The following is a 14,052-nucleotide window of genomic DNA, read 5'->3' on the forward strand; positions in this document are numbered from 1 at the left end:
GCCCAAAAGATGTGAAATCCAACAATGAAACTCATGAAAGTGGTAGTGGAGGTGGAGAGCAGAGCTTGCAACACGATGGTTAATGATAATTGGATAAATTAATAATAATTGGATAACTAGAGACCAGAGAAACTCGAGTCTAACACATACAAACCTAGGAGAAGTCAAGGGGCCAGCAATTTTATTGCATTTTGGCCAGCATGTAACCAGCAGAGAAAAGTAAGTCATTGGATGAAATCTCACACCAATCTCACACCATCAAATCATTATTGATGGCTAGTTGATCGCTACCAATCACAAATGTTGCTGGCCTCCTAGCATTGCTCATTGAATATTATTTACCCAATATTTTGTTATACTCCAGTTGTATCAATATAAACCTATATAAATCAATACCTTGGATCCTTATCCAATTTGATAGCTGATTTTCATAGCCTTTGGATGGTTCTCCCATTCTGAATCAGGGATCCTCCTCCATTAGTTTCTCCCCCTTTATCTCACTGCTCGTATTACGTGGCTAGCAAGGAGAAATAACAAACTATCCTCTTACCAACTCCTCAGTCTGGTGCTTCCTAGTTCCGTCTCTCCCTCATCATCAGCCCAATTACTTCATTTAGCTCGGTCTCATTTGATGGCTACAAATTACAAAATTTATTGGCCTTAGCACTCCTCAAAAAATAAAACAAAAAAACAAAAAATATCAACTCAATAAAATGGAAAAATTAGTTTTATAGACATGAAAACGTATTATTGCGTTGGTTGCTCATATTACTAATAACTAGTATTTTGATCAGTAATAACATTACGAAAATATAAATATTTTAAAATTACAGTCCATTTTATCCTAACAATTATACATAATACAAAAAAAATTATAAAATCAAACTATTTTTATAAAAAAAATGGTAGGTTGACAAAAATCTCTGGATAAAAAAAATCAATATATCTGTAGATTAAAAATCAAATAATAAGATTTTTAGTTATTATTTTTATATAAAAATATCTATTTTTTTAAATTATTAATTTTAACATTCGTTATCTAAATTTTAAAATAATTTAACGTGTATACTTTTATATTTAATTAGGTGTTAAGTCTATTGCACAAATAGAAATAATTAATTTTTATACTTGCTATTTAAAAATAATATTTTTCTCTCTATATATATAAAAATATAATTAGATATTAGTATAAAAATTATATTGATAGTTATAAAATTAACTCAAAATTAATTTTTTTTAAATAATTAAATCTTGATTCTAACTTTTAATTATATCATTAGTATTATCTCCAAATTATATGTAATAAATATTTGAAAGAAGACAAATAAAAATATAGATTAAAAAGATAAGCGGTAAAAATTTAAAATTAAATAAAAAATAAAAGATATATATATAATAATAATATTTTTTATTTAAATTATATTATTTTGTTAATTTTATTTTCTGTAGGACAGAAAGGTAGAAAAAATAGAGAATGAAAGAAAAAAGAGAGAAAGATAAAGATGAAAAATGAGAGTAACAATTTGTAAATTTTAGAAGAAAAAATTTTATTTTAATTGTAATAAAAAATATCATATGACATATTTTGATTTGTTAAATTACTAATATTATATGTAGAGTAAAAATAGTAGAGAGAAATAGAAAAATGGAGAGAGGTAGATGGAAGAATTTAGAAAGTGAATTTATTGATTTTGAAAAAAAAAATATTTTCTCTAAATTTTAACGAGTGTCATGTAATACATTTGATTATTAAATTAGATAGTAATATATGATACATAATATAGGTATATTTTAATTTCAGTTTCAATTTTAATATTTTAATTTTAATTTTAATACAATTAAAAAATGTCATGTTGTACATTTTGATTGTCAAATTCGTAATTAGTCATATATATATATATATATATAAGAGATAGAGTGATAGAAGAAATGAGAGAGATAGAAAAATGAAAAGGGAGGAGAAGAGAACTCTTGAATTTTGAGAGAAAAATTTTGATATTAATTATAATGAGGGAGTGATATGTGACACATTTTGGTCGTAAAACTAATAGGAATGAAGGAAGAATTCTTTAATTTTGGCAGAAAAGATTTGATTTCAATTATAATGATTTTAATTATAACGAGAAAGTGACACGTGATACTTTTATTTGTAAAATTAGTAAAAAAAAGGAAGAATTCATTAATTTTAAAGAAAAAGATTCGATTTTAATTGTAATGAAAAATAACATATAACACATTTTAATTAAAAAATTAGTAATATAAAATAAAAATAGATATAATAGATAAGAGTTCAGCAATACTGCAGTTGAATAAAATGTTATCATAGCCGAAAGCTGTATATGTAATAACACTCTAACGTTATAAATAAGGAGAGTTTTATGGTGTGAATAGGAATGAACATTTAGAGGTCTGGATTTGATATGGACGAGCTGCCGTTGGAATGCGTGTGAGAGTACAGATTCTACTAAATGGTGGAATCCATGTCAAAAGACTGTTAGAGTCAGGTGAATTTAGACGGTATATTTTTTGTGTCAGATGATTAAAGATTTAATGAAAGATAGTTAATGCTTAATGGCACGTGCTTTTGTTTTCGGCCAATAAACTTGGGAGGATGCTGTTTTTTATTTTATATAGGCTGATTTTTTTGGTTTGGCCGAAATATGAAGTTAACCCAGCATTTTATTCTTTTTATACTCATATACTGTTGTTTTGGACTACTAAAAAAGAAGATTGACTTGGTCAAATATCTATCATGTCTTTTATTCTTGATCCACACATTTATTCACTAATTATATTTTATTATTTTTATTTTTTTAAATAGAGTGCCACTCACATTTGTTTTCATAAGATATTTAAATTTTGAAATTATAAATCATAATATCATTATCATGGTTATTTTTAAAATTGATGAGAAGATATTATATTATTATTATTAATATTGTGATATTATCAAGGTGAAGGAGGAGAAATTATTATTATTATTATTATTATTATTATTATTATTATTATTATTATTATTAAAAGGTTCTGTTCTTATCAATAATTTATTTAAAGTTTTTTATGATTGTTATGATTAGTGTGAAATTTGCTAAACGTAATTATGAAGTTTACTAGAATAAATTTAATATTAAAGATTTAATCTTATTAATGTTAACATGTTTTGGATATTATTATTACTAATTTTTATACAGTTATTGTAGTTATCTTTTATTAAAGAAAACAATAATTTATTTAATTAGTCACTGTTAGTAATTTTTTGGGTAATTTACGTTAATAGATTATTTAGACACACTTCTAAGTCCTAAAGTCTCAAGCTTTTAATGTTTCTTTTTTTTCTTTTTTTTGTTAGGAAACTTTTAATCTTTTTTGGTAGCAACTTGTTTTCTTGAGTATACCACTTTGAACACTGATGACTCATATAACTATTAAGGAGAGAAACAACTTCATATTTTGGCCAGCCCAAACAATCTAGTCTATATATATAAAATAAAAAAACAGCATCTTCCCAAGTCTATTGGCCGAAAATGAAAGCACCTGCTATTAAACATTAACCATCCTTCATTGAATTTTTAATCATCTCACACAAGAGACATCATCTGATACAAGAGACATACGACCTGAATCCACCTTGACTCTAACAACCTTTTGATATAGGTTCCACCATTGGCTGAACTTGTTCTCTCACACGCGTCCTAGTGACAGCTCTTCTACATCAAATCTAGACCTCTGGATGCCCCTCTCTATCCACACCATAGAACTTCCCAATAAGTAAAACCAAGGGGATATATCCCCCCTCAAATCTCTAAAGTCAAAGGCAACTGTGCTAGAGAACAAGACACCTCGTCAACGTGCTTTGCAATAATTTTCAGCCAAAACAAATCAAATTATTAAAGTAATTCCCTCAACATTTCCAAAGTATTTCAATTTTGTCCATCTAATTAAATTGTCAACCATTATTCAGCTCTCTCTTTCCAAATTTGACCCTGTCCTATCCACACACCATTGCCACCGCCTGCCACCACCATTGTGCGGTGGCGTGCACTTCTAGATAAAGCCAAGAGCAAATCTGGAGGGGGAAAAAGGTTAGAAAAGAAAAAAATTATACATACATTTATAAATCACTAAACTTTCATGTGACTAACCTGAAATAAATAGTACCAAAAATAATTAATTTAATGATTTAGTTAAAAGATTTCTAAGGACAGTAATATACTCTTTAAAAAAATTTTGTATATTCAATACATTAAAAATATCAAAAACTTCTCAACAGAAATCAAATATATGAAAAGCTTAAAATAGGTCCTTTTAAGTTATGTTTGGTTGGAGAAAAAATGGAAGAAAAATAGAAGGAATGAAAGAAAATTGCACATTTTTATGTGTAATTTATGAAGGGTGTTTTACAACTTCTCTTCCTTTCCTTCTATTTTTCTTTCACTTATCTCCTATTTAGTAAGAATACCATTGTGATCCATAAGATAAAATTAAAAATAATAATATTATCATTAAGTATCAAATTTATTTGATTTTAGATTCATAAAACAGATATAAATGAAATTTATTAACTTTTTCTTAAACCAAATTATAGTATAATCCAAATGCACGATTACCCCCCCCCCCCCTTATAAAACATAGTAATGAACATATTTGGTTCAAAAAAACTTTTGTTTTTTCAATTTCAATTATGAAAAATCTAACAGTTTTATACTTTTATTCTCATTTGTAAGATTTTGTCGAGGAATTCATGAAAGCAAGATTTTCTTTATGGAATTAGAAATTAGCCCAAGGTAACAAGAGAAAGCAAGGTAAACATGAATGATAAAAATTCAAGAGAAAAAAAAAAGACAACTGTACACGAGTTTTAGCTGGGGCCCGGGAGCTTCCAACTCCAACCTCATGGTTCCATGTGCTACAAAATCCAGCATCCCAAGGCCTTGTTTTTCATGCCGAAACTCCAAAATAGTAGCGTCTATTCAGTTCTAAAATTGGAGTCATTTAGTGGATAGACACCACACTCTTTGATCAACAAGTTATCATCTTGTTTACTTCCAGTATCGCCACTGCTGACAAAGAATTCAAATGTGACTTTTGGGTTTTGCCCGGAAGACGCAATCTTATTATTCAATCTGTCCAGCTTGATTACATCAAAGATGCCTCCATAATTATATGCCATATAAACATGATCAGAACACCCTTTTGCCGGAATGTGATTTAGAAATAATACGCCAAATGAATATTTGTGCATGTTACTACCATCTTCCAAGTAGCAACGGCATTTAATATCAAGTTCATAATCCAAACTATACTTAGGGAGAACAACGCAGAGAAGGGAACTAAAACCATAACTGGAAGGTGAAGAAACTTCAAAAGTTATGGAAGTACCCTTTGTCCGATGCATGAACCACTCTGGTACTCTGTAGTCGGGGTAACAAATCTTGAAGAAATCACTTCTCCGAACTACTCCTTTTCCTCCTCTTCTGGATTCACACACGTAAGCAAGTTTCCTTATATCTTTAAGGTACCAATAAATACAATTCGCCACATCCAACTTCATGCAATTATGGAACGAGATGTTTATGCGTTTTTCTTCTTGTAGTCTAGGAATATTTGAACTGAATGTCACAGTTTGCAGCATTATGCAGTCCAGAGCAGTCAAATGACGAATGGATGATGGAAGCTCTGGCAAATGTTGAAGCATCTTACACCCTTTTAGTGACAGTGTTTTCAGCTCCGTAAGGTGTTTGATGCTCACCGGCAATGTCTCCACAGGGCTTCCATCTAGAAGTAATTTCCGTAAAGATGATAAGTGACTGACATAGGGTGGGATTAAACTTGTGCGGCTCTTGATATAGAGGTGATTAAGAGATTTTGAATGCATCTTAGTTTCAAGCATCTCAAGTTTTGCACAGTTCAAAAGATCTAAAAGTTCAAGTTTTCCAAGTGATAAAAGAGATGGATGGACATGACGCAAACTTCGACAGCCAGACAGATGTACACTTTTGAGATTATCTGCCTTGGAGAAATCTGGAAGCTCCACCAACTTTCGGGAATCTGTTAGATCTACTTCCTCTAAATTAACAAGATTCTGCAATAATGCAAATGGAAAAACTAAAATGGTAAATCAGAATATGGGGTTAAAAAATCACACCCATCCATCAAACAAATGACAAAACATGCATTGTGTACAAACCTGAACCCCATCCCAAAGTCTTTTAAGTTTACTGTTCCGGATGCGAAGAGTAACAAGCTTCTCAGGACAAAAATTCGATGGCAGAGATGGCAAAGGGTAGGCATCCCACTCCAAGTATCTTAATTTAGAAGGAAATGGCTTTAGTCCTACGGGAAGATGCAATTTATTCAATCTGCCATCATTTTCCGATGGGATATATAATTTGAGAAATCTTAACTTAGGCATCTTTTTGAATGTATCAGCATTCAACTGTAGATCTTCTATTTGAGACATATCCAACACTATGCTTTCAATAGAATCAGTTCCCTGATAAACAAAAAGAAAAAGAAATGAATTAAATCAAATGAAATCAAGTAATACCAAAACATTGCCTCTAGGAATTCAACTAAACTATATCTCTGTTCTAACAAATTTTCTCCCAGAAAAGAGTGTGTGGCTTACTTTGTTGTTTCCCAAAACATCCCAAATATCATTAGAATCCCACAAGTGGCTACGATTTTCAGGATTTCCACTAGATTGTTGACAAACGATATCCCAACCTAATTCTTGGATCAAGTCATGCATCTGCACACAATTATGAGATATAGCTATTAAAGCTCTATCAAGAAGGGATCTCATGCCAATAGCTGCATAGAAGCCACAACTGCCTAACAGATTAACTACGTATTCTACAAGCTCTCCCTTAAAAAAACATGCGATGTCTAGAAAAATTTGTTTTGCCTCATCATCTAATCCATCATAACTCAATCTTAAAATATTCTGAATTTCTGGATCTGGTGTCTTCTCAAGCTTTTGCAATGCACTATGCCATTCAGTTTTACTCTTTGAATGAAGAAAAGAACCCAATACTATTAAGGCTAGTGGGATGCCTTTGCAACAGCCAACCGCTTTCCATGATAGCTCCTCGTATCCAATTTGTGGATAGTCTTCATTGAATGCATTCAAACTAAACAGTTTAAATGATTCATGAGAATCTAATATCTTCATCTCATATATTGTTTCAACCGTTGGAACCAGCACATTTTTGTCTCTAGCTGTGATAATGATCTTACTACCTGCGCCACAGCATTGAAGCTCCCCAACCAGGTAATTTAATTGCTTTAAACTACTCACATCATCAAGAACTATGAAATTTCTTTGTTTGCTTAACCTGTGCTTAACAAAAGTGGATTTTCCATACTTTCCTGATCTTTCCCGTACATTTTCTAAGAAGCAGGAGCCTTCAAACTTATAAGAATATTTCTCAAATATAAGTCTTGCTAGAGTTGTTTTTCCTATACCCCCTATGCCACAAATTCCAATCATTCTGACTTCAACAGATTCACTTAATAGTGATTTTACATTTTCAAGATTTTCACTAATGCCAACAAGATTTTTACTATCATTGGGTGGGTTATGGTCAATCAGCTTCTGCAAAACATCTTTGACAATATTCTGAATGAATTCAATTTCGTCCCTACAATATGAAGGGGGAGGGGAAAGACATAACATAAGGAGCAGTGTAACACGATCGTCAACAAAATTGAACAAAAAGGGGTTCCTTAACTCAATAAACGCATACTTACCCATAAGAACGGGAGTCCAAGCCTTCTAAATTTGCTGCTGCAGTGAGAGCTTCCCTCCACTTCTGAACCTCCGCCTTCTTGTTATTCTGCAAGTGTTTTTTAAACGCTTCACTGTAACTTCCTAGCTGATACCTTACATGTGATGGATCAACGTTGTAGAAGACAGGAATAACAAGCCGTCCAAATTCTTTCTTGCACTCCATTATTTTAACCAGTTCTTGCAAGCACCACTTTGAGGATGCGTAGTTCTCTGAGAATACAACAAGCAAAAGGCAAGATTCTTCAATTGCTCTGAGGAGGATGGACGTGATCGAATCTCCTTCGTGAAGCAAGTCATCAGTGTATGTAACTATCTGCTTTCGGGACAGGGCTTTGGAAAGATGGGAAGTGAAGCTTGCGCGTGTATCCTCACCTCTGAAGCTGATGAAAACATCATACTGTAAAGCAGGTAACGGACTATTCAAACGGGAAGAACCGGAATCTTCGACCGGTTGATTCACTTTTGGATCCGAATCCAACGCTCGGTCTGAGGTATTAAAATTGTTAACCGGTGGCAGATCTTGGAACTTCACCGGCGTAATTTGCGGAGGAACAACAGCATCGCCGTTGACTTTGGATTTCAGTTTGACTGGGAAGGGTTGGGTGGACGCGGAATCAGGACCCTTACCATAGAAGATGAATAATCTCATCCGAGCGGTTTTAGGGGAATCTCTGTAGAGGTTATCATACTCAAGCATCAGGCTGTTTAGGCCGCTGTCGCTGGTGACGGATATTAGAGAGTCGAAGTCATCGCCGGGGAGCTGATACTTGAAGTGGATGTCACCGGTGGCGTCAAAGAGGGCGGAGAGTTCGGCGAGCATGGCGGTGAAGTCGATTCCACGGTTAACGTAGAGGAGCTTGTTGAGGCCGCCGACGTAGGAGATCTTCTTGTCGTTGGGGTGGTGGTGGATCTCATCGCCATAGCTGCAGAGAAACTTCACGTCGTAATTCTCCATGTTCTGAACTTTTCTTTCTGCGTTTGGAGTTTGTAATCAGAAGGAGCGTTAGCAATGGAAATCGATGATATAACTTCTTTTTAATTTCGCTATCGGCAAAGAAATTACCAGGAAGGTTCCATACTAGGTTTAGTCAACAGAGAGTATTTCCTTTTGTTTTCGGTGAGGGGAAAAGCTGTAATGGAGAAGACAAAAGTGATTGTTCCCCACTAAATTTGCTCCAAGATGGTTACTTCCACAAAAAATATACTGGGTATTTAGATTAAAAATTGGGAATGGATTTTCTCAAATCTCAATTGTCGAAAAAAAATTGAAAGAGTACAATGTGATTTATAATTTTTTAATATTTTTTTTTAATTTCACTTATAAAAATTAATAGTATAAAATTATATTTTATTCTTTTAGTTGTTAAAAAAAATTGAAAGAATTTATTTTTATTAAAAGCCATTAATTTCTACAAAATTTTAGGTTAATTTTTTTGGATATGACACCTTGGTGCGTGTAACGCAGCGTAATGGATGTTAAGAATATTTTACACGATTGTCATGGCGGTTAATTGATGAAAAAAATTGGATAGTCCGATTTTTTTTTAGAGAGAAGAACATAAATTGGACCTTTCGATTTGTGTTGGGCAAACATTTTTTTGTTAAGAAATTAGACTCATTGATTTTAGGGCAATTTACTGAAATAAATATTCTGGCCTCTAAATTTATCAGAATACACATTTTGCAAAATAAATACCAAAATGCATTTTTTTTTATAAACTATGTAAACCGCGACAGGGGTCCGGCGGTTTACGAATGCACGTAATCCGCTACAGGGGTGTCGTGGTTTACGTTCGAAGCAAACCTTCACGTCATCCGCAGTAGGGGTGTCGCGGTTTATGTGTGACTTGAAAACCTGTATAAACCGCTACAGGGGTCTAGGGGTTTATGCTTTGTCAAATTCGGCTATATATACCACTCAAGGTAGGGAGTGGGGCATTTGTAGAGAGTCATTTTCACACTTTCACAAATGGATAGTGAGGAGAGCTTGTTGGTTCTAATCCACTGCTCTGGTAAAATAAAAAAAAAAAAAGTAATAGGTATGGTGTTAAGTTCATTGATAAAGAACCGCTGAGTGTTTTTATCCGTTCAACTGATACTTTGTTGGATCTAAAGAGGAACATATTGCAGAAGGCAGGGTTGTGTGGGGCCAAGTTGGTGAAGAAGGTGTTCTACAAGATTCCAATGGCAGTTGTGTCAAGTGGTGTGCAGTATGAAACATTTGTGATAGGGTCGGATGAAGACATGGAGGTCTTGTTTTATTGTCGGCGGAGTTTTTCGAAGGTGAGAATACACGAGTTGTTTGCCAAGTTGGAAAACGGTGTCGACAGTTCCGGGGCTTCAGCGCCAAATCCTCAGTCGACGACGGTGGCGGGTGCTTCTACTTCGGTGCCTGTCGTTACACCTGGTTGTCTCTTAGCTGCACCTCCACTTATTCTAGCACCGGCAGCTAGGTCACCTGGTTTGATTACTGGTCTTGTTGGTGGTGAGCCGGATCACGTTGAGGACACGATGCGGGAAGATGATTCGGACAATGAGGCCGATCACATATCGGAGGATAGTGAGGAGGAGACCCCGATGGCCTCACCTGCACCTCAGGGGCCATCAGTTCTGGGTCCCATCAACAACCGCCACTTGCTTGGCCACTTCGATTTCGAGCGACCACCGACAGCTCGATTACCACGTAATTTGTGCGAGGATCTATCCGTTGGTTAGGGCGTATGCAGCGGTTACGATAAAGGTGTTGCAAGAAGCTACTGGGTCAACCTACGGATTCAGACCTAGTTATAGGAAGGTATGGAAAGCAAAGCAGAAGGCAGTCGCACAGATCTACGGGAATTGGAAAGAGTCGTATGCCGAGTTGTCCCGGTGGATCCTTGGGATGCAAGCAACGATGGACGGAACCGTTGCTTTGTTGAAGACTTCTCCAGTGCGTATAGGTGATGAGGTTGATGAGTCTACAGAGTACTTTCATCGTCTTTTCTGGACATTCCCTCCATGCGTTGAGGCTTTTAAACATTGCAAGCCACTAATTAGCATTGACGGTATGCATCTGTATGGGAAGTATGGCGGGACTTTGTTTCTGGCTATTGCGCAAGATGAAAACTCGAATATATTGCCGGTTGCGTTTGCACTTGTTGAGGGGAAGAATGCTGAGTCGTGGGCTTTTTTCTTATCCCACTTGCGTCAACATGTGACCCCACAAGAAGGCATTCTGGTAATCTCTGACAGACACAACGTTAATAAGGCTGCACTGGAGGCACCAGACAGTGGTTGGCTACCACCTCATGCATATCGAGAGTATTGCATTCGACACGTTGCAGCTAATTTTGCTCTCAGTTTCAAGGGCCAGGATGCAAGGCGGCTACTTGTGAATGTGGCGTATGCCAAGATTGAGGCAGAGTTTGACTGCTGGTTTGATATTATGAGTACTGAGAATCCGGCTATGTGTGATTGGGCCAACCGAGTGGAGTACGATAAGTGGACCCAACACCAGGATAGAGGCAGATGGTTTGGCCACATGACGACGAACATATCCGAGTGTGTTAACTCTCTATTGAAGGGGACACGGAGTTTGCCGGTTACTACACTTGTGAAATCCACATATGGGAGGTTAGTAGAGCTTTTTGTCGTCTGAAGGCAGACAGCAGAGGCGCAGTTGGGATCAGGCCAACGGTTTTGCCAGGCTGGCGATAGAGCGCAACTTGAAAGATTCTAGATGCTTTACGGTTACTCTGTTTGACAGACATCAGTCTGAATATACCGTGGCTGAGATGACTCCTACCGGTAACTTTTCGCTTGGGACGTATCGGGTTTCCCTCAGAGATCGCACTTGTGACTGCGGGTACTTTCAAGCTCTCCATTACCTGTGCTGCCATGCAATTGCATGCTGTGCTCAGTCCCGGTTAGACTGGGCTACGTACGTCCATGAGGTTTATACCATGAGTAAGGTGTTCAGTGTATATTGGATAGGGTTTCCCTCAAAGATCGCACTTGTGACTGCGAGTACTTTCAAGCTCTCCATTACCCGTGCTGACATGCGATTGCATGCTGTGCTCAGTCTCGGTTAGACTGGGCTACGTACGTCCATGAGGTTTATACCATGAGTAAGGTATTCAGTGTATACTGGATGGGGTTTTTGCCCCCTGTTTTAGAGGGCCTGTGGCCACCATACGACGGTCCTACTGTCATTCCTGATCTTTACATGAGACATGCCAGAGAAGAATGATCGAGGTCAACAAGAATCTGTAACACCATGGATGATGCCAATACTAGTCGGCCGAAGCGATGTGGGCTATGCAGATAGACAGGACACACTCGTAGGATTTGCCCTCAGCGAGGATCCGTACCCATAGCTGAGGCATAGGTGTCATTAGGTCGTCATGATTAGCTTTCATTTTGCTTTTCTTATTTGTGTTTTTGTCCTGTTTTAGTTTATTCTTTTCCATGTATGAATGTTAAGTAAAGTTGTACTTACTGTTCGTTTTATGGTGATGTGGTTATTGTTGGTGATTCTCTACGTAGTTGTGATTCTCTTAAGTAAAGGTGTTCTAATTTTGTTGGTAATTCTATGTGTTCAAGAGACTAATTTCAATTAAATCAAAGCACCAACCTATGTTGCGCCATATATAAAAAAGGCATACCAAAGTTTCATCCAATAACTCATACTCCATGGAAAATGAACTAAGTCCACACTAAAGCATAAACCGCGACACCTCTACTACAGATTATGTGAAGGTTTGCTTCAAACGTAAACCGCAACACCCCTGTAGCGGATTACATGCATTCGTAAACCGCAGAATCCCTGTCGCGGTTTACATAGTTTATGAAAAAAATGCATTTCGGTATCTATTTTACAAAATGTGTATTTTGGTAAATTTGGAGTCCAGAATATTTATTTCAGTAAATTGCCCTTGATTTTATGCATGCAGGATGAATTTTTTTTACAAAAAAATTGGACCCACCGTTTTTTATTTTGCAGGAAAAAATTTTTTTTATGTAAAGAAATCGGACCTACTGATTTCATGCATGCAATTACAACATGTTTAATTATTATTGATCAAGTAAACATGTATGTCAAAGAATTTATTATTTCACATTCTTGTGTGATTATTAATTTATTAAATAGCATTTGATGACCTAATTTGTTAATTTATTAATTTTTGAATGATTTATTCTTGATTTATGGATCATAGATAGATTTTATTATTAAGACACGTATTTAAGAATTATTTATCAAAAAATAAATTTTGTGGCGTGATTGCAGCAAAGCTTCCTGTTATAACGGATGGTGAATTCAACCGTGGGAATAGAATTCAGTTCTAGGGAGGCAATGATTAAAGTGATGAAAGATTATACCATCCATAAAGGTGTAGATTATTGGGTGCATGAGTCGAAACCAACGACATTCTATGCTAAATGTACCCAATACGGCTCAAATTGTGATTGGCTGATCAGGATAGCAAAATGTCCAGGAAGTACTGTTGGGAGATAAGGAGGTACAATGGTAGTCACACCTGTACTAGGGCCACCATTTTTCAAGATCATTTAAAGCTAGATTCTAACACAACTGTAGAAGAAATAAAGCTATTGGTAGAAGTTGACTCATCTATAAAGGTGAAATCAATGATTGCGGAAGTACAGTTGGAGTTTAACCACACCATAAGTTATCGCAAAGCATAGTTAATAAAGCAGAAGGCAGTGGAATCAATTTTTGGAGGTTGGAAAGCTTCGTACGAAACTTTACCCATATAATTTGAAGTCATGTGTCACAGAGCCATTAACAATCGTTCATTATGAAATAATGCCTACGTACCAGGAGGACAACTTTGTTTCTAATAAAATATTAGATCTTGCTAACATGTATTCAGCACACATTTTAAGAATATCACAAAAAATAATTTATTAAGAATTATTAAAAAATAAATTCTTTTATATTTTCAATATTTTGAGTATATCGAAAACTTAAAAAGTTTCTATTATTGCGCTATTAAAATATGCACTAAGATAGTTAAATTCTAAAAAATTACACTACTAACTTTTTGCACATATTAATTTCATATAATCATGGTTTTGAAAATCTGACTAAATTTTCTGGACGGACTAGTTCAACCGTAAATTGAATCTCTCTGTGATTTGGCTCAACATTTAAAATTGCCAATTATAAAACTGTTTAAAACCCGTTGAACTGGATGAGAACCGATAAGTCGAATTAAACCAGGATTCGACCAGTTCTGTTAAAATCGTGCCGTTTTACAATT

General features: G+C 35.3%; 2 protein-coding genes across 2 annotated transcripts; both read right to left on the minus strand.

The window, feature by feature from the left end:
• Window positions 1–4,953: 4,953 nt before the first annotated feature.
• On the minus strand, window positions 4,954–7,970 carry LOC112777845 (disease resistance protein RPV1-like). The gene is made up of 4 exons (XM_025822231.3): window positions 7,753–7,970; window positions 6,629–7,643; window positions 6,188–6,493; window positions 4,954–6,082 (listed from the first exon to the last, which is right to left on the minus strand). The coding sequence occupies exons 1-4, from the start codon at window positions 7,953–7,955 to the stop codon at window positions 4,967–4,969; spliced, it is 2,640 nt and encodes an 879-aa protein (XP_025678016.2). The 5' UTR covers window positions 7,956–7,970; the 3' UTR covers window positions 4,954–4,966.
• Window positions 7,960–8,747, minus strand: LOC140182118 (uncharacterized). The gene is made up of 2 exons (XM_072228233.1): window positions 8,059–8,747; window positions 7,960–8,002 (listed from the first exon to the last, which is right to left on the minus strand). Exons 1-2 carry the CDS (start codon window positions 8,745–8,747, stop codon window positions 7,960–7,962), a joined length of 732 nt encoding a protein of 243 aa, XP_072084334.1.
• Between the last annotated feature and the right edge of the window lie 5,305 nt (window positions 8,748–14,052).

Source organism: Arachis hypogaea, chromosome 19, assembly GCF_003086295.3.
Source record: "Arachis hypogaea cultivar Tifrunner chromosome 19, arahy.Tifrunner.gnm2.J5K5, whole genome shotgun sequence".
In the NCBI taxonomy this organism is placed as follows: Eukaryota; Viridiplantae; Streptophyta; class Magnoliopsida; order Fabales; family Fabaceae; genus Arachis; species Arachis hypogaea.